General features: G+C 35.9%; 2 protein-coding genes and 1 long non-coding RNA gene across 19 annotated transcripts in view; 2 read left to right on the top strand and 1 right to left on the bottom strand.

Moving 5' to 3' along the window:
- LOC139977745 (NLR family CARD domain-containing protein 4-like) overlaps positions 1-26,130 on the top strand; it is a 346,755-nt gene that overhangs the window by 172,689 nt on the left and 147,936 nt on the right. The window lies entirely within an intron of this gene.
- Positions 2,091-26,130, top strand: part of LOC139977751 (uncharacterized) — a 177,053-nt gene continuing 153,013 nt past the window's right edge. For all 17 annotated transcript variants that reach the window (XM_071987358.1, XM_071987357.1, XM_071987356.1 and 14 more), the window contains exons 1-5: positions 2,091-2,269; positions 11,849-11,916; positions 13,333-13,623; positions 15,697-15,948; positions 18,831-19,147. In XM_071987358.1, the coding sequence (XP_071843459.1) occupies positions 11,856-11,916; positions 13,333-13,623; positions 15,697-15,948; positions 18,831-19,147 (921 nt within the window). In that variant the 5' untranslated portion in view covers positions 2,091-2,269; positions 11,849-11,855. The remainder of the gene's footprint in view (positions 2,270-11,848; positions 11,917-13,332; positions 13,624-15,696; positions 15,949-18,830; positions 19,148-26,130) is intronic.
- On the bottom strand, positions 19,501-26,102 carry LOC139977779 (uncharacterized). Its single transcript, XR_011796689.1, has 3 exons — positions 23,261-26,102; positions 22,046-22,137; positions 19,501-20,559 (listed from the first exon to the last, which is right to left on the bottom strand). It is a non-coding gene; the product is annotated as an uncharacterized lncRNA (long non-coding RNA).

Here is a 26,130-nt window from a genome sequence, read left to right as displayed (position 1 = left end):
GAAGAGTCAATTACTGAATCGTTCTATGCTAAGCATGACTAATGATGAAAAACTTGAGGTAGATCACGCTGTATACTATAAACACAAGCAGCCTAACCAGTATCATATATATCTCGGATATTTATTTTCGTTGCCGATTTTCATTTTGCAAATCCCGGTTGCGTTTCCTAAAGTGTTTGCGTGAGGGGAGGGGGGTTTCTGTCTTAATTCAGCCCTCTGGATACGCCGAAGCTCATATCGAGTTTAAAGGTTGCTATACAGATTTTCTAGTAATTCGGTCTAAACGCCCCCCCCCCCCTCCTCGTCCTTTGTAGCAAAGAAACTACTTAAGTATAAACTATGCTAGTACCTTCCAAAGTTTCATGTAAAAGTATGTGACCTTCAAATATATAACTAGGTATTACTTAGCTAGAAAAAGGTAGTTTTAAGTTAGGCTAGAGTAATGCTCGCGATGAGCAAAGCCGCCAACAGCTAAGAGAAACCGTACTTCTTTAGGGAGATGTTACATTTTTAACGTTTATTTATACATGAAATTGAAAACTGGAGGAAGACTTAAGTGGAAATGAGCTGGCGTTTGCATGTTTTAATTTGTCATAAAACTGGTATTTGTTTATTGAACTGTTTACATTCACATTGAAAAGGAGACAGGACACCAAAGATTACATTATATCGCCCCACCCCCCACCATCTAAAGTGGCACTGTGACATTACACATTGGCAAAAAATTGCTCCATGCCACAACTTTTAAAAACCAGTTTACTCCAGTACCGTGCAAGAAAATGGACTTAGATATTTTAGGGATAAGTTCATCACAAGGATCTTGGTGATATAAGTTCATTATGATGGTTTGGGATTCCTTCCCTTTAATCCTTAAGTATGGTTAGGCTAACTCTAAGAATGGCTTAAATTAATTAACCTTGGTCTAGGTATTGTAGTCTTCGTGGTCACAATTAAAATTTTAGTGATTTATTCATCATTTTTATACGAGTTACACCCATTGTCATCAATGTCCGTCAGTGACTTACACCACCTGTTTCCTCATTTACACGTACACAGCTCTAATTAAATGTACCGACACTGTTACACCGATTCAGTAGAGATAAATAGCGTTACTCCAATCTACTGTCTATAGCTACTCGCGCAACAGATACAAGCATAGAATGTACTACAATCCTAACACTAGGCTATTGTTGACCCACACCTCATTCTGTTTTCACGAGTTATGCTATCGTATATTACGGAAGCGTAGAAGGTACATGGTGATGAAAGAGTAACAAACTCGTCAAAATGACAAAATTCAGAAAAATGACGTTTTGCCGAGTTTAACAACTCGTCAAAACGACAAAATTATTAAATTTGCCGAGATGCAACAAGTCGTCATAATGACAAAATTCTGAAAATTGACGTTTTGCCGAGATATATCTCGGCAAAACGTCAATTTTCAGAATTTTGTCATTTTGACGACTTGTTGTATACAACAAGTCGTCAAAATGACAAAATTCTGAAAATTGACGTTTTGCCGAGATACAACAAGTCGTCAAAATGACAAAAATTTGAAAATTGACGTTTTGCCGAGATACAACAAGTCGTCAAAATGACAAAATATTGAATTCTGAATATTGAAATACCCTACAATCCTTATATACTTGTTAGAATCCCGCTCTATAGCGCATCATATCTACACTCTCTTTTGTCAAATTGTGTATAATTCCTTTAATTGTTTTCATATTTGTTATAAACAGTGGTCTTACGTTGTTTTCATTTTCGTAAACCAATATGTAGATTTCTTGTCAAGACATATTCGGAGTTGGCCATCGAAGCTTGTAGTTTCATCTACACAGTTTGTGTACTTTACAGGCAAAATACATCGGAAACTTACAATGTTTGCGTATTAATAGACGTAGCAATGCATCAACGTACAGTAGGTACCTTTGAACGGCTGATATGACAGAATCACCACAACAAGGCATAAATATCAGATATGAATTGTAGTATTATATGCAGTCTTTGATTGTGTAAACAATCAAACATGAACTTTGGAACCAGTTAAATATATAGACTGATTCCTACCGATATCTATTTAGCGTCCAGGTTCGTATATTAGAACATCACATGACCTACACGACGCCATCTTAACAATTGGATGTTCTTCATTCCTGTTTCCGCACGTTATTTTTTTTGTGATTTTCTTCTGTTATTTAAATGATTAAATGATTCTAGACTTAAATTCTACTCTGGATGATAAATCTACAAAGCGATGATCGTACTGGTAAGTAACACACAGGAGACAGTAATGGTGAAGCTATGTACTGATATACTCAACACGTCATTAATAACACAGGCTATGTACTAATATACTCAACACGTCATTAATAACACAGGCTATGTACTGATATACTAAATACGTCATTAATAACACAGGCTATGTATTGATATACTTAACACGTCATTAATAACACAGGCTATGTACTGATATACTTAACACGTCATTTGTAACACAGGCTATGTACTGATAAACTTAACACGTCATTAATTACACAGGCTATGTACTGATATACTAAACACGTCATTAACACCAAAGGCTATGTACTGATATACTAATCACGTCAGTTATAACACAGGCTATGTACTGATATACTAAACACGTCATTAATTACACAGGCTATGTACTAATATACTCAACACGTCATTTATAACACAGGCTATGTACTGATATACTAAACACGTCATTAATTACACAGGCTATGTACTAATATACTCAACACGTCATTAATAACACAGGCTTTGTACTGATATACTAAACACGTCATTAATAACACAGGCTATGTACTGATAAACTTAACACGTCATTAATTACACAGGCTATGTACTGATATACTAAACACGTCATTAACACCAAAGGCTATGTACTGATATACTAATCACGTCAGTTATAACACAGGCTATGTACTGATATACTAAACACGTCATTAATTACACAGGCTATGTACTAATATACTCAACACGTCATTAATAACACAGGCTTTGTACTGATATACTAAACACGTCATTAATAACACAGGCTATGTATTGATATACTTAACACGTCATTAATAACACAGGCTATGTACTGATATACTTAACACGTCATTTGTAACACAGGCTATGTACTGATAAACTTAACACGTCATTAATTACACAGGCTATGTACTGATATACTAAACACGTCATTAACACCAAAGGCTATGTACTGATATACTAATCACGTCAGTTATAACACAGGCTATGTACTGATATACTAAACACGTCATTAATTACACAGGTTATGTATTGATATAATTGACACGTCATTAATTACACAGGTTATGTATTGATATAATTGACACGTCATTAATTACACAGGTTATGTATTGATATAATTGACACGTCATTAATAACACAGGCTATGTACTGATATACTTAACACGTCATTTGTAACACAGGCTATGTACTGATAAACTTAACACGTCATTAATTACACAGGCTATGTACTGATATACTAAACACGTCATTAACACCAAAGGCTATGTACTGATATACTAATCACGTCAGTTATAACACAGGCTATGTACTGATATACTAAACACGTCATTAATTACACAGGTTATGTATTGATATAATTGACACGTCATTAATTACACAGGTTATGTATTGATATAATTGACACGTCATTAATTACACAGGTTATGTATTGATATAATTGACACGTCATTAATTACACAGGTTATGTATTGATATAATTGACACGTCATTAATTACACAGGTTATGTATTGATATAATTGACACGTCATTAATAACAGAAGCTACGCACTTATGTACTAAACTTTTTTTGATACTGTCACGTTTACCTTAGATTTAGAAAGGCTCGATCTATTGCTATGGTATTGTATGTTCATCAACACTTTCAAAAACAAACAGTTGGACACAACCTCCCACTTCCAGGACCATTCGATACCAGAACCAATAATCAAGGACTTAATAAACAATAAAGGATTTCCATATTATTGAAACTAAAGGTCGTTGAGTCAATTTAATTTACACCAGAACAAAGAACATACATTTAAACCCTCATTAGGTAAGTAAATACCGTTAACAGATTATACTAATCAAAGAAGTAATTAAGGGAGGTAGGTATAGTGCAGGACCTGGTGACAAAGAGGTAATCAACCCCCCCCCCCCTTCTCCTTCACACACATAGACACGCTAGACTTCATTGAGTGTCAATTTGTATTCAGTTTATTCCATTTTGGGTGAGCTTGTGTATGTGTTATGTCCTTTTGTTGTTGATTTTGAACTCACCTATCTGGTTCACTTTCTTCTTTATTGTAATCTACATGCACTAATTTCGATCATTTATTGCTCTACACATAGCCCGTTCACATTCTCGTTGCGGAATAGAGAGGTTTAATTTTGGCGATTATGTCTAGGAACATAGAGTAAACAACGATTCACAGGTCCTTTCGAGAGCTAACCCACCCCTCCCACCTTCCCCTACCGTACAGAATATACGTGGCGTGCATTTTGTTCGGTAAGACAACTATCAACAACTGGATAAACCTATTCTTGTGCAAGTACCTTAAAAGTATATGAACTTAATATATTGTACTAATCAATGAAGGAATTAAGAAACGTGGGGATAGTGCAGGACAGGATCACATACATGAAATGAAGCCCCCCCCCCCTCGCACAAACAAAATAAAACCCACTCCACTTAATATAAATAGTTATCCCCCTTTGTTCCATTTTGGGACAGTTTTCTGAGTGTGATTTCCTTTCTTTTTTTTAAGTATTAGTATCAGTTGAGTTTGAACTTATCAGTGGGACGTAATTTTGTTAATGTTAACTACATACGCTTAAAAAATTATCATTCGAATCTATCTATCTATATATATATATATATATATATATATATATATATATATATATATATATATATATATATATATTCATTTGCCTTTGTCGTTTACCTCCATTTCATAATCACAAAGTCTGTTCAAAGTATCTCTTTCGAGATCCGGCTTTAGGGATCACAAATGATTTTCGAGTTGGTTAGCATCATGTTTGATCTCTAGAGTAATGCAAAATATGCCACCAAAACAGAACTAGTATTGTTTGATACAGGTGGCAAACGCCTACAGTGAAATTACGACCTTCCTTACCGGTTTAGAACCTCAGGACATACCATCAGCGTCCACGGCCTAGTTGGTTAGGGTGTCCGCGTACCAAGCGGGAGGTCCGGGTTCGAATCCCAATGGAGGCTGGAAGTTTTTTCACTGTTCTTGATTCTCCAACTCATTACGATTTATATATATATATATATATATATATATATATATATATATATATATATATATATATAGGAATAACGGAAAAACTGTTAAACAACTATGCTGCATTTAGAGAAAGGCTGGATCTCGAGTGAGATACAATAATTGAATTAGGTAGGTGATTGGAAGTAAAACAGCCAATGTTTGGATTCCTTTCCAATTGGCAAAGCTGTCGCTATTAGAAAGTGGTAAACCAGCACGGACCTTGATTTTAAGTCCTTTTGGTACCGTTTTGTTTTTACGGTATAGTCTGTAGTTGGAAAGATGATGCCGATACCTAACCCGTTTTTCGGAAAGGCGTCGAAGCGTTTTCAAAGTTTCAAAGGTGCACTCCATTTTGAAGCATAGTTGGATCAATTAGATACTAACAGTGAAAGATATAGATAGGAATAACGGAAAAACTGTTAAACAACTATGCTGCGTTTAGAGAAAGGCTGGATCTCGAGTGAGATACAATAATTGAATTAGGTAAGTGATTGGAAGTAAAACAGCCAATGTTTGGTTTTTGCAGAGCTTTCGAGCAAAACTAGCTCTTCTTCAGTGCATGATCACCGAAAGTGACAAGGAGTAGCAGGAATTGAAACTCGTTTATAGAGGAGATGTCGGCATGGTTGTAAGGGCAAAGCGACTTACTGATTTCTGCTGAATTGAGCAGAAGTTTTAGAAATTCGGATTATTTTAATCCGCGTCGGATTATTTTAATCCGATTCCGTCGTAATTGTAAAGGAATTGTTTTGGTTTATCTGGGACGGCAAATCGTTTCTGATGTTTAAACCGAATGGTGCCGTGGTCTTTAGGTTTAGTTCCCAGAAATTTTCTTTCGCTTTCCTAGATTTATCTGTCCAAGAAACGTTCTGGTCAATGGCAATAACACGCAAATTCTCAACTGAATGATTTTGGAGATTGAAGTGATTTGCAACAGGTTGGTAGATCTTTTTTGTTTTGATCGCCGATCTATGTTGTGTCATTCTCATTCTTAGAGTGTTTTTTGACTCTCCAATGTATTGTAAGTTACAAATATTGCAGTAGATGAGGTAAATGACATTTTTGGATAGGCAGTTAATTTTGTGCCGAATTTGGAACGTGCGTTTGGTTTGGTTGCTCTGAAAGGCCCCGGTCGAATCGACAAGTAAGCACGTTTTGCAATTTTGTGTACAGGGCGATGATCCTGTAGTTTCTGTTATGCTTTCCCCTAATGGGGTGTCATCCCGAAAGGATGCCCGAACTAAGATATCCCGTAGGTTGCTGGGTCTTTTAAAAGCGATGTCAGGTAATTCTGGGAATACTGATTTCAGGCGTTCGGTGCCTTGAAGTAGGTGAAAATTCTTCTGAATGATATTAGCCAGTGGTGGGAGACCAGGGTGGAATTCAGTAACCAATGGTACCCTTTTGGAACTGGTTTGACGAGTTTTGTACGTCAATGTTTCGGTACGGGGTTTGCTTTTAGCCTTTTTGATGGCATTTTCAATAGTACCCCGAAAATACTGTCTGTTTAGAAGGTGTTGTGACAGTTCTTTAGTGCGTGAATCAAAATCGACTTCAGAGGAGCAATTGCGTCGAATGCGCAACGCTTGACTGTACGGAATATTTCTGGTACAGTGACGTGGATGGCAACTGCTATATATATATGGCAACTGCTATATATATATATATATATTTATATATATATATATATATATATATATATATATATATATATATATATATATATATATATATATATATATATATATATATATATATATATATATATATAAAATGAAAACACCACAGACTTTAACTTATACATCTATTTACCAAAATTAATACAAAAAGAACGACATGTTTCGAAAGTAGCGACTTTCATCATCAGGTTACTGACGCAAAATGAAGTAATAGCAGACACATGTACACTAGCAATAACACACAAGGACAAGTAGATTAACTCAACGAAGATAACACTGGACAGTCAAGCTGCTTGTTGGGATTAGGTTTATCCATAGGCGTACGGGACCATTTCAGTTTGGGGGGGCAGAACTTTTTGTGCCCGAAAGTTCCCGTGACACTATCTAAGCGGAGCGCCACCATCGGTTGGCGCGTAGCGTACAAGAAAATGTTTGGCACACAATGCCTCTCAGATTGCCGGAAACGGCACTTCTGAGGCCTTGCAAGTTGCATCTAAACATTCTTTATTTTATAATCTCACGTTTTAGGAATTTACACTTCCCCAAAAATTGGGTAAATTAGAAGAAGAAAAAATTGTAACATCACTTTGAAGGGGAAAAATGGGACAGTATATTTTTTAAGCTCCTATTTAGTTACCTTATTTATTATTTTAACACAGCTAGTACACAGCTACCTCCAGAAAAACATACATTGTTCAACAACACGTAGGCGGGATAATGTCGCTGTGTCGGGTGAGACTGCAATTTGTCTCTATGATAAACATGAACTTCTAGGCTTCTAGGCACTCCCCCCCCCCCACCATCCATGAAAAAGAAAATGTTTCTTACATACACTCATGTTGGGGATGTCCAGGTCAAGGGCGGCGGAAGCACTTTTAATCTGGGGGGGGGGCACCGACATCAAAGGGCACTTTGCAGAAATTCGATTGGACTGATGCAGCCTTATATTTAGTACCCTTTATAACTCTTATTGTATTATCTTATTTGTGTATACACATCACTCCATCAACGCCCCCCTCCCCCCCCCCCCCGCCTAAAGGAAAATATGCAATATCCAATGCGCAAATTGGGAAATAAGGAACAAGTTTTCTTTTGAGACAAAATGAGGTGAAATCATGTTAGTAGCTAATGTAGGGATCTTCCGAATTAGAGTTTTTTCTGGTTTACAAAACCCCTCAGATGGCCGGAAACGGCCCTTCCCGAGTGTTCATTCTGGTTCCCTGGCCTCATGCTAACTTGAGGCACCTCAATTTTTATGTAGAAAAAAGGCACATTTTTAACCTGAGGAAAAGTGGGGGGGGAGGGCACGTGCCCCCTGTGCCCCCCGGTTCCGCCGCCATTGGTCCAGGTATACAATTGACTAGTTAGAAAAAAATTTATCGTACAAAAAGCGTGGTAGCTCAGATGAACTGCGATTACGGTGGTGTTACACGGAAATATTCGGGCATCATGATGCTAAATAAAGAAAACCATGGAAATGTCGGGCAAAAATTTGAAAAAGATTCGGGCCAGCTACTGCATATTTATATACATATATATTTATATATATATATATATATATATATATATATATATATATATATATATATATATATATATATAGGCCTATATATATATATATATATATATATATATATATTTATATATAGATATATATATTTCCAGAGGACAAGAAATTCGGGCAAGAGTCCTGAAAAATTCGGGCAGCCTAAGAGGAAGAACAAAAAAAAAAAAAAAAAAAATATATATATATATTTTTTTTTTCTCCTCTTAGGCTGCCCGAATTTTTCAGGACTTTTGTCCGAATTTCTTGTCCTCTGGAAATTTGGGGGGGGGCAGTCTGCCCCCCTGCCCCCCCCCCCGCCTCGTACGCCTATGGGTTTATCCCAATTGAAAAGTTTATATATATATATATATATATATATATATATATATATATATATATATATATATATATATATATATATATATATATATATATATATATATATATATATATATATATATATATAAATATATATATATATATATATATATATATATATATATAGATATAGATATAGATATAGATATATATATATATATATATATATAGATATATATATAGATATATATATATATATATATATATATATATATAAATATATATTTATATATACATATATACATATATACATATATACATATATGTATATGAAGGTAATACATTGTACTAACCAATGAAGGAGTTAAGGAAGGTGGGTATATTTTGAAATTACCATATGTTTGCTTTCTTTTGTTTTTTCCTCACCACTTGCCAAATAGTATTGTTGAGTTATATATTATGGGGCATACCATTCCCTGATAAGATTTTGGAAGTAGGATATTTTTCCATCTTTGTCACCTATTGCACCTCAAATCACCTAGACTTGAAGTAAGAAGCAATTAAAATACATTTTAGGTTTTGATAACATGTCAATGCGTTAACCACGTTGCCCGTAGCATGGGGTATATTTTAAAAGGAAATTACCTGCGAAGATGGAAACTGGGTAGGGAAGTCTGGAGGAATAGAGAAGAAATCTAAGTTGTGGGTTGACGAAAAGCTTGCATAGGGGGTGGGGGGGGGGTAGCATAAACGATTTTCCCTGCAGACTGTTTGTCTTTCAATGAAACAAAATCCTGTTTGTTAGTACTCACAAACGGAAAGCGTGTGTTGCGATTTTTGGACTGTAATTCAATAAGTCCTCACGGTTCAATTTGTCGGCCCTAGAAATACTCTGAAGGGGCTATACGATGTCACTTCTCCACTGAAGCCACACTATTAGTATATATACATTGACGATATATGTTCATCTGATCACACGGTGAAGAATCGATCAAGTCATTTTTTGAATTTGTTTATTCATTTCATGAGAGCATTACATTTTCTGTAGAGGTTTTTCTTTATAGCGTATATGTTTAGTTTCACTGAACGTTGGTGACGAAATGGCATGTCACATTGGACAAAATGGTGGCACAGTCCCTATCAATATACATGTCTCGTAACATAACCTGTCAGTTCCGATACAGAAGCAACATTTTCATAAGCTTTGTTGTTCACCTCCAACTATATTCATAATATATAATGTCTCGGGTTAACGTTGCATTCATGTACTAACCGACCTTTCATGACAGATGTATTCACCCAAAATCAGTGACAGCTCCCTGCCTATTCTTCACAGGTTTCAATAGAAATGGATCTTGCTAAATAATCCTAAAGTTCTCATTGAAATAATTCTTTATATAAAGAACAACATCTTATTTTAAAACTGGTCGGGGGAGGGGAGATTCATGTCGTATGGTATATCACGTTGGACCATATATGTACATTTGATAAGGAAGTATGTGTATCTAATGAAGGGAAGCACGACATTTAAAGTTATCCATATCACATAAGAGGCACCAGAGGATGTCGTTTTCATAACAATGAAAGTGTGTACACAAACGTATACAGTGAAACTTTGCTTGACCCTTCGTGTAAGTAAACCATTTATGGAGATCTCGGAGCTTCAGATCTCGGTCTTGAACCTTTTGGTATCGGTCCTGGTTTGGAAAATTGTATATCTCGGCTACAACACTGTGGTGCAGCGTGTATCAAAGAGGAACAATATATGAAAAATCTCACTTTTCATGTATTTACGAAGTGGTAGGGGGGGGGGGGGCATGTCTGCTTAGATCCCCGGCTTCGTTGTCCTGTAGCCAATAGGGCATTAGCTGTGGAATATTAAACAAAAATTCTCCTAATGCTTCTTAATGACAATTAGCATATGCTACCAGATCTACCGTCTGATTCAACTTAGGCTACTCAATCTCTGCTAATATTGGAAATTCCACGGAACGTTCTCACGCAGAACCATTTAGAACCATTGTAACCTATATGCATTCAGTTCATATCACACGTTTTGCATTGACCAATATTTCAGTTTTTGTCTAGTTAATATGATAAGGAATATATTTAATTCAAACCTTTTACTGTCAATAATCACTACGATGACTGCAAGTTGAGCAGTACATTATAACGATAACAACTACGATGACTGCAAGTTTAAGCCTTGTTCTTGTTAGTACACCTTAACGATAACTACGATGTCTGCAAGTTTGAGTCTGTTCTTGTTACTACACTATAACGATAACAACTACGATGACTGCAAGTTTAAGGGCTGTCCTTGTTACTACACTATAACGGTAACAACTACGATGACCGCAAGTTTAAGCCCTGTTCTTCTTAGTTCACCTTAACGATAACTACGATGCCTGCAAGTTTGAGCATCGTTCTTGTTACTATACTATAACGGTAACAACTACGATGACTGCAAGTCTAAGCATTGTTCTTGTTAGTACACCTTAACGATAACTACGATGTCTGTAAGTGTGAGCATTGTTCTTGTTACTATACTATAACGATAACAACTACGATGACTGCAAGTTTAAGCATTGTTCCTTTTAGTACACCGTAACGATAATAACTACGATGTTCGCAAGTCTGAGCTTTGTTCTTGTTAGTACACCTTAACGTCCTCGCATCTTTGTGTTTTTCTGTACATTGTTATTACTTTAATTTTACTTGGGGTAAAAGTTACAGGTTATAGCAAGTCAAACGATAAGTTTGCGGTACTTTTAATTTACACAAAAACACAACACAAAACACACATATAATGATCTAGGAAAAATTCTGACGATGAATTGCTGAGTCGAGTGTGGTTTTAATGACAATCTTGTGTTTTTGATAAAGTTATTATTAGAAGCTGACGTTTCTAACATTTTTAGTTGTAAATGATACCGTAACGTCAGAAACTAAAAGTTTCAGTTTTGTTCTACAGGTCAATAATGGCACAGGCGGACCCCTCTCAAAGCACTGGAAGGGACACAGGGACAAACCCTGCAGAAGGTAAGATACTCTCAGTGAAAAGTAATAGTAATCGGACTACTTATTTATTGCTTTATCTGTCCTTGTGTCAGAAAAAAATCTATACAATACCAGAGCTACAATGTTTGGTGAGGTGTGGGGGAGGGGAGGGGGGGGGGGCTTAGGCAGACATACGTGTTAAGACTTTTAACTGAGTGTTCAGGAAGAAAGGCAGTGGCTACGTATACATTCCTTTGTTCAGATATACGCAGTTGATAAGCGTGTATGTTCAGCGGACTACATTGTAAATATTTCTTTCGCAGCGTACAATTAATGTAGTAATTCACAATACAGTAGCCATATCAGACTTGAAATACTCGATTCAGTACTTGTACTCATTCTTGGGTACAATCTGTACATGTGTACTCGAGAATTTGTTTTAAAGGTCTCTGCATGAATCAAGTGAACACATAACCTTCCTACAACCGTTTTGACCTGACATTTTGTTACATCATAGCCGCCAAAAGCACGGCTAAACTTTGCCAAAAATGCGAGCGTCTTATTCTGAAAGAGAACGCACACAATAGCCCGTGAATGTTCAAAGTAATTTAGCCAAGAACTAGTGACATTATACATATATTTGTGACAATTTGATACTCCGAGTAAGAAAAATTAAAGCGGCCTTAATTGACATTCGACTTAAAAGTATATGTCTAGTGAGTAGAAGCAGAGGAATACATATTTGACTAGGGTTGAGGAGGTTCTCTGTATGATGAAATTAGTGACGATTATATCTCTTGCAATAACCATATCATCTGCAAAACAAAATTAGCGGTTTATTGCAGATGTAACGATTTAGGATTAGGAAATTCTAACATTTTATGTTAAAACTTACTTACTTAAGTCGCAGGTGTCGATAATTTTAAAGTCAATCTATCTGACCATCAGCCTCTTCTCGTGATTTAACAATTATCAAATTTACTTGCATTAAAATCTAGAGAGATTAATAGAAACGATAGATTCGAGACACCTGGATAACTTCAATTTGAGTCAAAATTTCTTGTGAGCAATATTTAATAATTTGTGAATCGCACCTGATGAAAACTGATCGAGTTTTACTGATACATAAACCAGCCTATTATCACAGACTAATACTATAACTGCTAATGATATAGGTAACTAACTTCATGGGTTAAGTGACCAATGGATGCAAATGTCTTTAATATATGTCGTGGTAATAATATAGGTATACATTAAGACGATACACAAACCTAATTGCCCTCTTTGACTAACAGCATTGTAGTTAGGAACATCTGTGGAACAAAAGTAGTAAAAAGTAAAGGAACGACGTACACCTATCGATATACTGTGGAGGCTTAGCATGCACGTTTAACATGCACACCAGACAGATGTAGTTTGGAACTCTTTGCATCGCCTTTACTTGTTTTTATGTCGCAGGTTTCGGTCGTTTTAAAGTCGACCTAGCTGATCATCTGGATGTTCCCATGATTCAACGATTATCAATTTTGCTTGGATTAAAACCTGGAGAGATTGATAGCATCAAGAGATCCAAGACACCTGGATTAGAAATGGTGAATCTTTTGGATGATCGAGGAATTATAACTCATTCTGGTATAACAGATCTTTTAGAGATGTTACAAGAATTGAAGCTGGCTGGTCTCTCTGCGAAAATACAAAGTTCTTTCCAAGCAAAGACTTCTCAAGCAAAGAAAGACCCATATCTCGAAGGTAATCAACTGTTCTAAATATTATATTCATGTTTAAAGTCACTCAAGCAAGAGAGAAAAGTCACAAAGGTATTTAAGATTGAACTGTGACATGATATCATGTGGCTATAAAATTTGGCTTTTATAACATTAAGTCTCATTTTCATAGATACTGATATTTGTTGACTAACTTGACTATTCATGATAAAGGGTGTGAGTTTGAAAACAAGAACAGCCGAAAAAAGGAGAAAATGTCTGATGTATCGGAGTATCAAAACTGAGTGACGTTAAAGCCTCTCTTGTACATATAACCGAACTAACTAGAAAATAACAAGTCCCTATATATGTAGTTACCCTATCTTCTCTGAGAACAGATCGGTGACTGGGATTTATATAAGAGAAATTCGGCTTTTGTAAATACATCAAAGGAAGTTCAAATGAGCGATATGAAACAGGAACAGGAACAAGCGGGATAAATAATAGACAAACATTTCGACTGCAGCAGTATTCAAGCTTATAAAATAATAACATTATTTGAATGCTCTCCTTGATAATTGCCAGATAGTTAATCGTTTGAGGTTACTATTTATTTATTTATTGCTTTACCCGTTTTTATTACACATTTCAAACTGTATCCTGAATGTCACGTATTTATATATAATGGTTCGAGTCGCCAAGTCAAAATGAAAATGTTCAAACCTTCATTTTCTGAAAGCAGCCAATGTTCTCCTGTGTCAGCAAATTGAATGTCGAATAATTTGTTGAAATTTTTCGTTCATGACTTGGACAAAGTTTTTATAGTCCTGATACTATTTTGTCGTTAGCATAAAGATGCACATCTTTATTTGTTCATCCCTCTACAAATTCGTAAAGCACGAAGCGAGGTAAAGGTAATACAGGCCTAATCATATGTTCCAATGTTAGCATCAATACATGTTGTGTGAATTTAATATCTCCATAGAAGTACTAATTAAAAACCATCCCGTGTGTTCGAGGAACACTGACCTACACCATTTTAGACAATAGAGAATTGACACGGATTTAGTGACAAACTCTACTTTTTTATACAGATTTAAACAAAAGGAATTGCCCTGTGCCTGTAAATAGAGGACAGTGTTTCAATGTAAATTTTAAATTGTTCAAAAAGCTTTGTGTTTTTTTATTCTCAGAAAAGAAAAGAGATTTCATCAAGTTTTCAAAAACAGCCTATCGAAAGTATTACGAAACAGCAAAGCCATTTCCTTCCATGAGCAAGGGTAGTGTTAACAGTATATTTGTTGAGGGAGGTATTTACTACTTGGCTCAGGAGGGTGATTCCATGCAAAAGCCCGATGTTCTAGAATCGTTACAATCTTACAACGATATTCTGAGCAGCCCCAAAACTAAGTCAAAAAGAAAAATCATTGAGGCAGACCCTGGGTACGGGAAAACAACACTTGCATCACAGTTTGTCTATGACTGGTGTACTAAGAACCCTGAATCTCCTCTCAAAGATGTAGAAATATTTATATTTCTCCAGTTGAGGCAACTGACAGGTGTAAAGTCTATATACACTGCTATCAAGCATGCCATAGTGCCCGAAGATGAGGACATGGACGAATCTTGCATTAAGGAAATCCTCAAAGTATACAAAAAGTCTGTTGCCATGTTATTTGACAGTTATGACGAGTATCCTGACAAGAATGAAACCAAAACAGATATCTACTCCATCATTGAGATGAAAATGTTCTAGACATTCTTGTCATCATACTTACCAGGACATTGAACCTCCCGTCTAACTTACACCCCGACACAAAACGAATCAGATTAACAGGGTTTGGGGTGGCTGAACGTCGAAACTATGTCCTGAAGGCGGTGGCTGATGATGTCCAGTTGGCAGATCGAATCGAAAAGCAGCTTCAGAGAAACCCCTTCTTAAGAGATCTATGTCAGGTCCCTCTCTTCTCCACTATGGTCGCTCACATAGCACACGAGAGGCCAGAAATCGAAATATTTAGCACAGTAACAAGATTTTTCACTTTTGTAATCGCATGCTTTCATAACCATATGAAAAACAAGAGAGGTGCTAATACTGAGGTGCCTGCTTTTGAAACAGAACTAGCTAAACTGTACCGTATTGCTTTCGACGGCCTCACAAAGGAGAACCAGCAGCTGTCATGGGAGAAGACCTATTTAGTTTCAGAACTTGGACAAGAGTTCTATGATAACTATATGAAGCTCGGGATGTTGGCACAGGAAGTGGTTTTTGACAATTCACAGTGTCGATATAAGACGGTTGCACGAATATCGCTCAAAATCCTCTGTGAGTTTTATGCCTCCCATCATCTGGTTTGGATTCTTAGTGAAGGTAAGTCCTCAGTTCCGATACTAATGATGCCAAAATTTGTCATCTCTGATGTGTAAGATAATTAGTAAACTTAAGAGATGGAAGTATTGTTCGTATGTCCTCTCATGTGCACAAACAAACAGCTTATGCTCCTCGTACCCCACCCCACAGTGTCTGCTGTAAATTAACATTCATAAAACACGCGCAACAATGTAAACAAATAAAGAGTGATACTTTACCACTGACCGGGTTCAACCTAAGAAAGAATTGGGTTTTGATCTTTTTATATTTTTGTTTGTTGTATTTGAAGACAAGAGAGACTTAAGGTAGAGGTACCTCCGGGAACACCAAGGCAATGTCAGATAAAGCAGATTAAACTGGATTTTTTGTATAACCATATCAAATACTTTGACATTTCTATTTATTATAAACCACGTTATTCAGCCTTTTTAACTCGATTTTTGCGCGTCAGTAATATAAACTCACCCTACATATTGTTAAATGCCTTTCCTGTGGTTAAAGTTGATTGCTTTGCAAACTTGCTGAGGTAAAGATTAAAACTATGCAGGTAAATATATAAACCAGATCCTCATCAAATTTTGTATCAAAACGATATGAATTATTAGAGTCGGTAATATTTTGCATCTGGCAACAATACAATTATAAATATCATCAAGGCAACGCTGCTGAAAATATCTTTCTATTTATTTATGTTTCAATCATTTATCAAAATAGCCATGTAGTATTAGCCTTTAAATCGTATTTTTACCTTAATATGAGTAGTAGCATTGACAGTCATGATTCCGTGTTCCTTTTAGTGTTCGATTATTTGTTAAGTCATCCTAATCCAAAATTATTAAAAGTAAAGCTTTTTATGATATCTCATCACACAAAGATTCCATAGATGACCTGGTCGACTACCACAATAACAATACACAAAATGTTAGAACCTAAACAAACACCGTGACTTTGTTCGTCCTAGGCAACTTTAGTTTGCAAGTAACGAGACAAGAATACAAACTAATAAATAACATTTAAAGGAATCTGTAATTAGGTGGCATTGTAAGAGTGAAATATGTGACACACCCGTCAAAACCTAATATCAGAAAAACTAAAATATTACTTTCATGACCTTATAAAATTAAATCATCCTCTGCAGTTCTCTCTTTTCCCTGTAACTGTTTTGCAAAGTAAGTTTACAATTTCGCGGGTAATATGAAGTTTTTGTCAAAACTTTTACTAATTCTAGCAGAGTAGAATTATAGAGCAGCAGCACTGATGACCCTAACTCACGTGAGGTCAATATTATAATACATATGCACAATTATTTGCATAATAATTTGCATAGTAATCTGTTACTGAAAAGGAACTTAAGGTTGTACTCCATACTAATAAACAAACACTGACTGTAAAAAAAGTATAGTCTTAAAACAACTCTGTTAAGAGCCTGAAACCTTAATAATGATGTCCCTTTTACATTGTAATAATATGTTAAGGCCATACCACTCCAAATTGGAATATTCCTTTCAAATAACTATTCATATGCTGTTATCTCAAGAAGCTAACTATGTATGCTAAATACCGCAAGTTATGCTACAGTACTAGTGTTTATAGTATATGTACCCACCAACCACAATATCATCCGGGATATTGTAGGAATAGGAGTGTTTTGCTCTCCAAGCCTCTTTTAATAGAGTTTGCAAGTTTGTTGGAATGTTTGATTCAATTACTTCAGTGGCATTGTGAAATGGAAATCAGAAAATAAAGGCCAGAAAGTTCCTATACAGAGCACACCAAAACTTTGAATGATATGATATATTGAGAATGAAGTATTTTTTGTATCAGGATGAATAACTTACACCAGCAGAGATGCCAACCTCTTGACACAAAAACCGAATATCCTAAAAAATAAAATTTGGAGAGAAGAATCAGATTTTCACGAAAACTCGACACTACTACTGGCCCGTTGGCCCCGGGCCAGTAAAATGTCAGAAAAATGTTCTACTGGTAAGAATGGGCTATTAAAATGTTTGCTTTTTCATTAACATTCAATTAGAAAATTGTAAAGCTGCCGATCCCGCGTATTTCCCACCCATGTAGGCTCGTTGTTCAATGTGTTTGTCAGGGTTTGGGGGCTACTTGTACATGTTTCTATGCAATTCCGCTTACTTTAAAGAAAAATTTTGAAACCTGAAAAATCGTATTTTCAAGAGGCAATATCGTATTATCGTATTTCACTTGTTTTATAGCACTAAATACGATAAAATCGTACTGGTTGGCATCTCTGCACCAGGCTTTCAATCTGAATGCCAATGGCACCTCTTAAATACTCAGTGTACTGTTGTAAACATGATAATTTAAATCTTAACCAGGAATGCAAAAAGCATTGATGTTTAGATTGTGCTTAGACCTAAAATGAAACACTGAAGTATGTAATGAAGTTAGGTTTAGGGTTGAAAACCTAAATTCTGAATATTTTGGCCTCACAAAATATAACATTAACTGTTGATATATTTGTCTAAGTTTCTGTCAGGCACAGTGTATCCTTCTTTGAACATCAGATAGACCATAAATACTCTCTGTCATTCTGTCTCCATTGTGTCTGCTGCTTAGCACAAATCTTACACTTGAATCAATCCCTGATTCATGTTTTTAATTACAGTTATATCAATGATGTCACAACACCATAAAACAAAACATCATTGACATACACCATGTGAATGATGTTTTACAAATAGCACTATATATAATGGTTACTGATTAAATTATAGGAAGATTTGATGCTACAAAAAACAACAACAATGGTACAGTGACACTATTTCAATGTGTCAACACCTTGATCTGATGCCTGCAGTAAACTGTACACAATAAAACCCATATAATCTGTCTGCTTGGATTTGTAGGAGCGTCTTCAGCAGCGTCATCAATCAATGTGAAGGAAACCTTGAAGAGAATCAACCCGCTTGACCTCCAGTATGTCTATCGCTTTGCCTGTGGACTCAACAAGTCAGCAGCAGACATCATCCTCAAACACCTGCAGGAAACACAAGAGGGACGTCAGTTTGCTATCCTCTGCATGCTTGAACAAGAAGAAAAATCAGACCAATTTCAGCAGTCAGTTAAGGACTTGGTGTCAAGTACCATTCGCATTTCCTTATTTCATGCCAAATTGTTACAGAGGTCTACCATACAAGTCCTTGAAGCTGCTTCAGCTAAGCAGGTAATTTTCAATTTGTATTCTATTGATACCAGTGGCGTAGGAAGGTACTTTTGGGTGGGGGGGGGGCTGAAGACTGATGGCCGGCATGGGGGAGGGGTCTAAGGAGAGGGGATGTCCCCCTCCCCTTTGGAATTTTTTGGTATTTTCAGGTGGCCTCAGATGCAATTTGGTGCAATATAGCACACTTCAACACCTAATCCATTTTGTAAATAATTTTGCATTTTCACCTGGCCATAGATGCAATTTGGTGCTCCAAATGAGATTTTTCTCATTTCGAAATGAAAAAGGGGTTTTCTGACTTGCGAAGCGGGGGGGGGGGCGGAATGATACTTCCGCCCCTCCATATTTTTCACTGGGGGGGCAAGCGCTCCCCCAGCCCCCGGTTTCTACGCCCTTGATTGATTCTCTCATACACACCAGAACCAATTCTAAAGTTTAACATTTAAATCCATCTTGGTTTAATTTATTCCATAGTTGTGACCCAACTTTGCTACCCACATGGTTCTATTACAATAGATTATTGCAGTTTTTGATGTTTTCTTCTCATTGTGGATAGATATATGCCAAAACAAACCCATTAAAGTTCCTTTATGAAGTCAGTGAAATTCTGAGTATTTTTCTCTCATCTCACTCCCTTAGTCATAAATATAGCACAACATAAAACAACTAAATCCTAGCAGCATGAAAGTGCATAACACCTATTATTTGTTTGTGGAAAGATGACCATTGTCTCATTGATATGATAAAAATAAGAGATTTATTGATCATTAAAAAAGTAAATGGTTCACAGCTTACCTTGGAAAACATGAAGGCATGCAGGTTCTTCAAATTATCCTCTGGAATATATACTTTTATGCTGGTTATTGTATGCTGTTGTGGGTTGACTCCTCAGCTTTAATTGAAAAGGAATTAACACAATAATTACACATGTGTAGCACATTTGTTATATTGGGTACGTAAAGAATATGTTAGTGCTCAGGCCTCATTCATCTTACACAATTGTGGAAAAGCAAGATAATTTACCAATGATATAAATATCTTGACACAATGTTGGGGTCAATATTTGGAAAGTTTACAACATGCAGTTTATGAAAATATTACATTCCTTCCAAATAGGAACATACATGAATATGCATAACAATGTCTGATCATGGTAGTAACTATGCATTCTAGTGTATTCTTGTTTGGGTCTAGTGGTCTAATATGCATGAATTTGTGCAACCTAAATACATTAAAATATAATTACTTAGTACTAAATGTCGAAAATTTAGTTTGTAGAGACACTCACCCAGACTCTGATCCACAAAGGAAGTTATGTCATCAGTGATGTTGGCCCGTTTGAATTTTCTTTTCAATTCCTTGAAGGACATGAACAGGAAACCGTTGCAAAGCAATGTTGAAAACTGCACAAGCTGGAGGTCAAAGAGAGACTACAAAATAATTCAACTTTCCCTTTAACTAGATTTATCTGGTGAAAATTCATAGGTCAAATTTATAGGTGAATTTATAGGTGAAACTTCAAAAGGTCTGTGATAACTTTTATATCTGTAAAGAAGAGTGCTTTACTCTAAGTATCTTTCGTGGCATGTACTTTAGGCTATAGTGTTCAGTTAGGACCATTGAAATAGTTCCAAATATCATGCTATCAATGTCTTTCCTTATGTCTTAAATAATGAGGATCTATGAATATTTATACAGTTATATTCTCAGGGCAACAAATTTATTGTTTACTATTGCTGTTTTCATCTTTGTGTTGTTGGACTGACATCGCTCACAGGACAGGACTTTCACATTATTCAAAGCAATTTTGCTTTTATCATGGAGCAACTTGGAGTGTGTTTTGATTCTGAGGTATTCAACTTACTACAACACTAGTCGTACTAACTTATGAACTTAATGTGGCATTCAAAGAGTTTCTGAGAAAAACAACAGTTCCTTTTACTTGTGATTCCTGTGTACATAGATCAAATGACATAAACTATCAGGTTATCTTCACATTAAAATTTGACATCAATTTTTGGATGCCCTGAAATGGGTCGCCTTGCCATACCAACGCAAACAATTCTGCGCCCGGTCGTCCGCTCTTCAAGACACGGATCTTACATTCAAATTCCCTGCAACAAAAACTATTTAAAATTCTCATTCATGCCAAAAACCCTAATAGACTGGAACGCCCTCCCACAACTCATCAAAGAAATCGAGGACAAGGATAACTTTAAAGGGGCTGTCGCCCAACACTACAGCCAGAAACCAATCACAGCATAAACAAGACTGCACCACCCTACTCGTTTTACCCCTTTTAGGGGAGTTGAGTAGTATCACTCCAGATCCAGGGCATGGTTTTAACTTAGTGTGGGTATGGGTCTCATTTTGTGTGCAGTGACTCTATTTAATTGTAAGAGGACATGCACTTATGAACTAAATTGATTGTTTAAGAGCGTGTCATACATTTAACTGCCTATTATTTGTGGAAGTGAGGCTGACAATACAGAGGAATGTGGCCACACTGTATACACATATTACCACCCTTCCCTGCCACCCAACACAATGACACCCTGACAAATTGGAAAGTATCAAGCTATCAGAATATGTGTTCTTTAATTTATGATTCATTCACGAAACGAAAAATGGACCCAGTTTATTAAACATATACACCTCTTTGTGTACTTTTAAAATTGGTAAGCAATGTAATGTATGGCATACTGTGCCTAATATATGGTGTATGTATGTTAGATTGAGACCTTAATCTTCCCTTAGGCTCTTAGGGAGTTTGTTGATCAAGCAAGTCTCTGTTCCACCAGGATTAGGCAGAAACAAAATCACTTTCTACCCAGACTCGAATCTAATTCTAACTATAACCCAGCTTACCAGTCCTGCATACACCAATTACACACTTACCATCACCATCAGCATATTATAAACCATTCTGTGCAAGATCCGCATCATGTGACCCCCAAAGATCATCTCAAGACTGATTAATCCACATTTACCTAATGAGGAGATAAAGACAAAAGCATAACGACTCAGTTGTCACTAGTTCTATATTGAGAATATCAGAACTGGATGTTTTAATGCAAACAAGGGAAGCCTTTTTTTATTAAGTTTGCCTTTTTAATATTCACTCAACAGTTTTTCTATTGCTCACAGATATAAGCTAATGCTAAAATGACTCTGTGCCTTGGTAACATGTTTGCAGTCCTATGGATTAGTCTAAATTAATCAGTACACCCTTCTAGTTTGGTACTTTTAACACGAATCGTGCAGCAAGCCAACAAAGTTGTTCATCTTTGTTCACCTTTACTTTGAAGCCGAGCAAAGTTAGGCCTAATTACTGGCCTGGATTGCTTTTGTCAAACAATTGGTATATCCGTGTCAAGCATATGCTGCTCTAATACATAAATGTTGTTGTATTTGCTTTCACAACTGTCCCAGTAACGTCATGTCCACTTTTGCCAATAGACATCAACCTGACCCCCCCCCCCCACCCCCACCCAAACACACACTTATAACAGAATTACATAACAAATTTTATACCATAAAAAGAATAAAAAAGCATTAAGGATTTTAGATGATATAACATGCTAAGAACTTGCCATATTGTGTTGTATTATCATCTGTGATATAATCATAAACTGTTACTTGTCACAGTGAAATACTCAAAACTAGCATTTTCCATGACAACTATTAAATATGATGGGATGGGTGGACCTTGTCATAAATTACATATTATCCACTTAACCTAGAGACAGTGACAACATAAAGCCTTTATTAGCATGAGTATTATATGCTCACACAGGAATGAAAATGTGTCATAATGAAACAATGGATGTCTAATGACCATTAAAATTGGGCAGATTTGAAAGATTAGAGATGTACTTGGCTATAACATAGAAATCACTTCAGAATTTCCTCCTATTGAAACCTACAATTATGGTACAATTTGTAGAGATAATGCTAAAATTACAGAAAGACTGAACAAAAGAGGTCTCACAGAATCCCTGAGTCTAAGACACAACATTTAGAAGAATTCTTAATGACGGGAGGGTGTGGGTGGGGTAAGAAACAGGTGGTGGACCATGCAATCATTACTCTGCTCATATAAACTGTACACACTTTTTTCAAGAGCTGTAATCCACACATGAAGCTGGCAAATCCCTAAATAGGCTGATCTCAGAACTGAAAAAAAATTGAATTTTAGCTGATGATGAGAAAATCAAAATACATATCGTTATCTGTTATAATGTTATTATTAATTTAAATTGTCATCACTAAGTCTGCAAATAGCAGAATTCTATCATGTAACATTGTCAGGCACATAGAAATCACACTGCATACATTATAAGCATATGGTATGCTACTGTATTTTTAAAATGAATTACAAAATAAAATTAGTAAAAGATGAGGGATGTCTTCTAATATTATATACTATCTTGATATTAAATTTAAAACTTAGTTAAAAATATACTAACATTGTAAAGAAACTAATGCAACAAGAACACAAACTTATAGACTGTAAAAGATGAGTTCAAGGTCTCATAATGCTTCCCACTGAATATACAGCTCAACAAATACCAACATAATTGAAATATAAACAAACATTAATCTGAAATTGAGACAAGCATTGAATCTCCAATACAAATTAAGTGAAATATGTGATAAAGAATAGTGTATTTTATCTTAGGGTAAACAAAGACTTAAAAAGTTAGCCAGGTGACACAATTGTGCATGGAACTGTGCCTGGCTCTCAATGTCACTGGTTTTGTGTACACCTTACTTGAATAATGCTTCTTTAGCCTCACAGGATGTGATTGTGAATCTTAGAACTGGTGTGCGACAGTTTATCAGGAGTTTGGAGAAAAATATCAAAGAAGTAAAGGAGATACAAACCCAACCATAATCTTCAGATGATATGATAAACATCTTTGAGATGAATATCAAAGGTGGAGGTGATTTGCATTTTACTGTCCAATTATATTTCAATCATATGTTCAATATTTAAGCAAATGCTTAAAACAGTAACCTCTACTGTACTACAGTAAATAAACATCATAACAAACAATTACATTAAAGTTCAAGATTATATCCATAGTTGTGTGACCTTTTTGTGACCTACCTAACTTAATCAAGGTTGTTTGTTGTTGTTTGATGGAGTGTTCATTACAAATACCTCTAACACAAAGCTCGGCAATACACGACTGAGTTGAATGTTTCTACATCATTATAGAAAATCTAAAATGGTATCTCAAGTTTTTGCTTTGAATCTGAAGAAAATAAATACCTCAACAGAAGACATATTTGTAGGTAACCCAAGCTACTTTTATACAAACCAACAAGTTGCCTTCCAGTATTACCATTCTGGGAGTGTCAGGAGTTCTAGAAGACTTTATTCATTTGAGTCTCAGGAGGCAATTTTATTTCAGTTTGGCAAACGGTAAAATGTACCAGAGGGTGTTTAGGCAGCTATTGTGTCATGGCAGGCTCATTACAAACATACCAAGTACTGGATTAATCCAGCAAGAATCCGATTATTTTAATACCCTTACTAGGGATTAATTCTGTCAGTTGTATATTGAGTGGATGAGTTAAACTTTAAATAACATTCTTTTAGTGAGAGTGAATGGAGAATCAAGAGCATTCCTTGATCTGCGATGCTATCCAAAAAATCAACCAGAGGTACTATTACTGTTCTACACTAACCATTACTGTGATTACCATCACATGGAGGAAATATCAGATGATGAACCATTCATTGTCCTTGCCAGCACAGTATGAACACTTCCATCAAAAACTGGTAACTACAGGTGGAGTAGGTGATCCCTTAATAGCTCGCTTCAGGATAATTCAAGTTAACGTAATGAAGAGAAAAGAAAGTGATGTGAATGAAAATTAAGTCCTAGTGATAGTAGATATTGAGAATGTCAGTCAGAAATAGATATATATGTTGATATATGTCTATAGGAAGGAAAGAACATTTAGTTTCCAAATAACCAGGGAAGTGTAAGAACCATTAACCAGTAAACCATCAAACTCACACAAACCCAACCATGCATGATTTGGGCTTGACTGAAAAATGTGTGATATTTCGCACCTCTCTTTCCTATTGAGGACAGAATGTCTTTTGAATTTCCACTCATCAGGAGATAATTGTATCTAATTTAGTGTGTCAGCTTGGGTGGATAGGTGCTTTTATATTAATTTTCTTCATTTAATGGCACCAGGCCCCTGGAGACTGCATTGCTTACATTGACCTAGTTACACCACTCTCTGGGGGTCTCTTTGCAGATTTTAGATCACCAAAGATTTATAGAGTACCCTCTTCAGCTGGTCAATAGCTATCCAATATGGTCAGTTCTTTCCACAAATTTGGCAGATGCAGACACTTGTAACCTCCAAATTTTGAATTAAAACATTTTGAGATGAAAAAGTAAAAGTTTGACATATCAGGTCAAAATCTTGAGATAATAAAGTCAATATTTGACATTTTGGGCCACTTATTTTAAGTCGCTAAAGTTAGTTCAATTTTGAGACCAATTAGATTTTTAAAACCAACTGCAGTGACTGGCTCAGCAATGTTTAAAAAATGTTTAAAAATTAAACAAGCGCAAGTGAAAATTCTGTATTCACCGCTGAATATACTCAGATGAGTATGAAGTATTTCCAACTGTGTTCTCTGTTTATAGTGACTGGACTTACAAGGGTACTGCAAAGCTCTCCAAATCTTCAGTATTTTCAAATAGTTTTTGGAATCTATCAATTTTGAGCACATGAGGACATGTCAGTAATAGAAATACTAAATCTAATTTTACTCTGTGGAATATATATATCTGAGCCCTAGCCGGGTGCTTCAGAAGAGCTCTGTAACATATCTGAGACTTCTTGTCCTCTTTTACTAAGTTTAAGGCATGTAAATACATGTTATCCGAGAGAAAAATGTAATTTTTTATGAAGATATAAAGCTAAGCCCTGGTGGGAGTCGGGGGGGG

The sequence above is a fragment of the Apostichopus japonicus genome, chromosome 12 (assembly GCF_037975245.1).
Source record: "Apostichopus japonicus isolate 1M-3 chromosome 12, ASM3797524v1, whole genome shotgun sequence".
Lineage (NCBI taxonomy): Eukaryota > Metazoa > Echinodermata > Holothuroidea > Aspidochirotida > Stichopodidae > Apostichopus > Apostichopus japonicus.
This window is presented reverse-complemented; position numbering and strand designations above follow the sequence as displayed.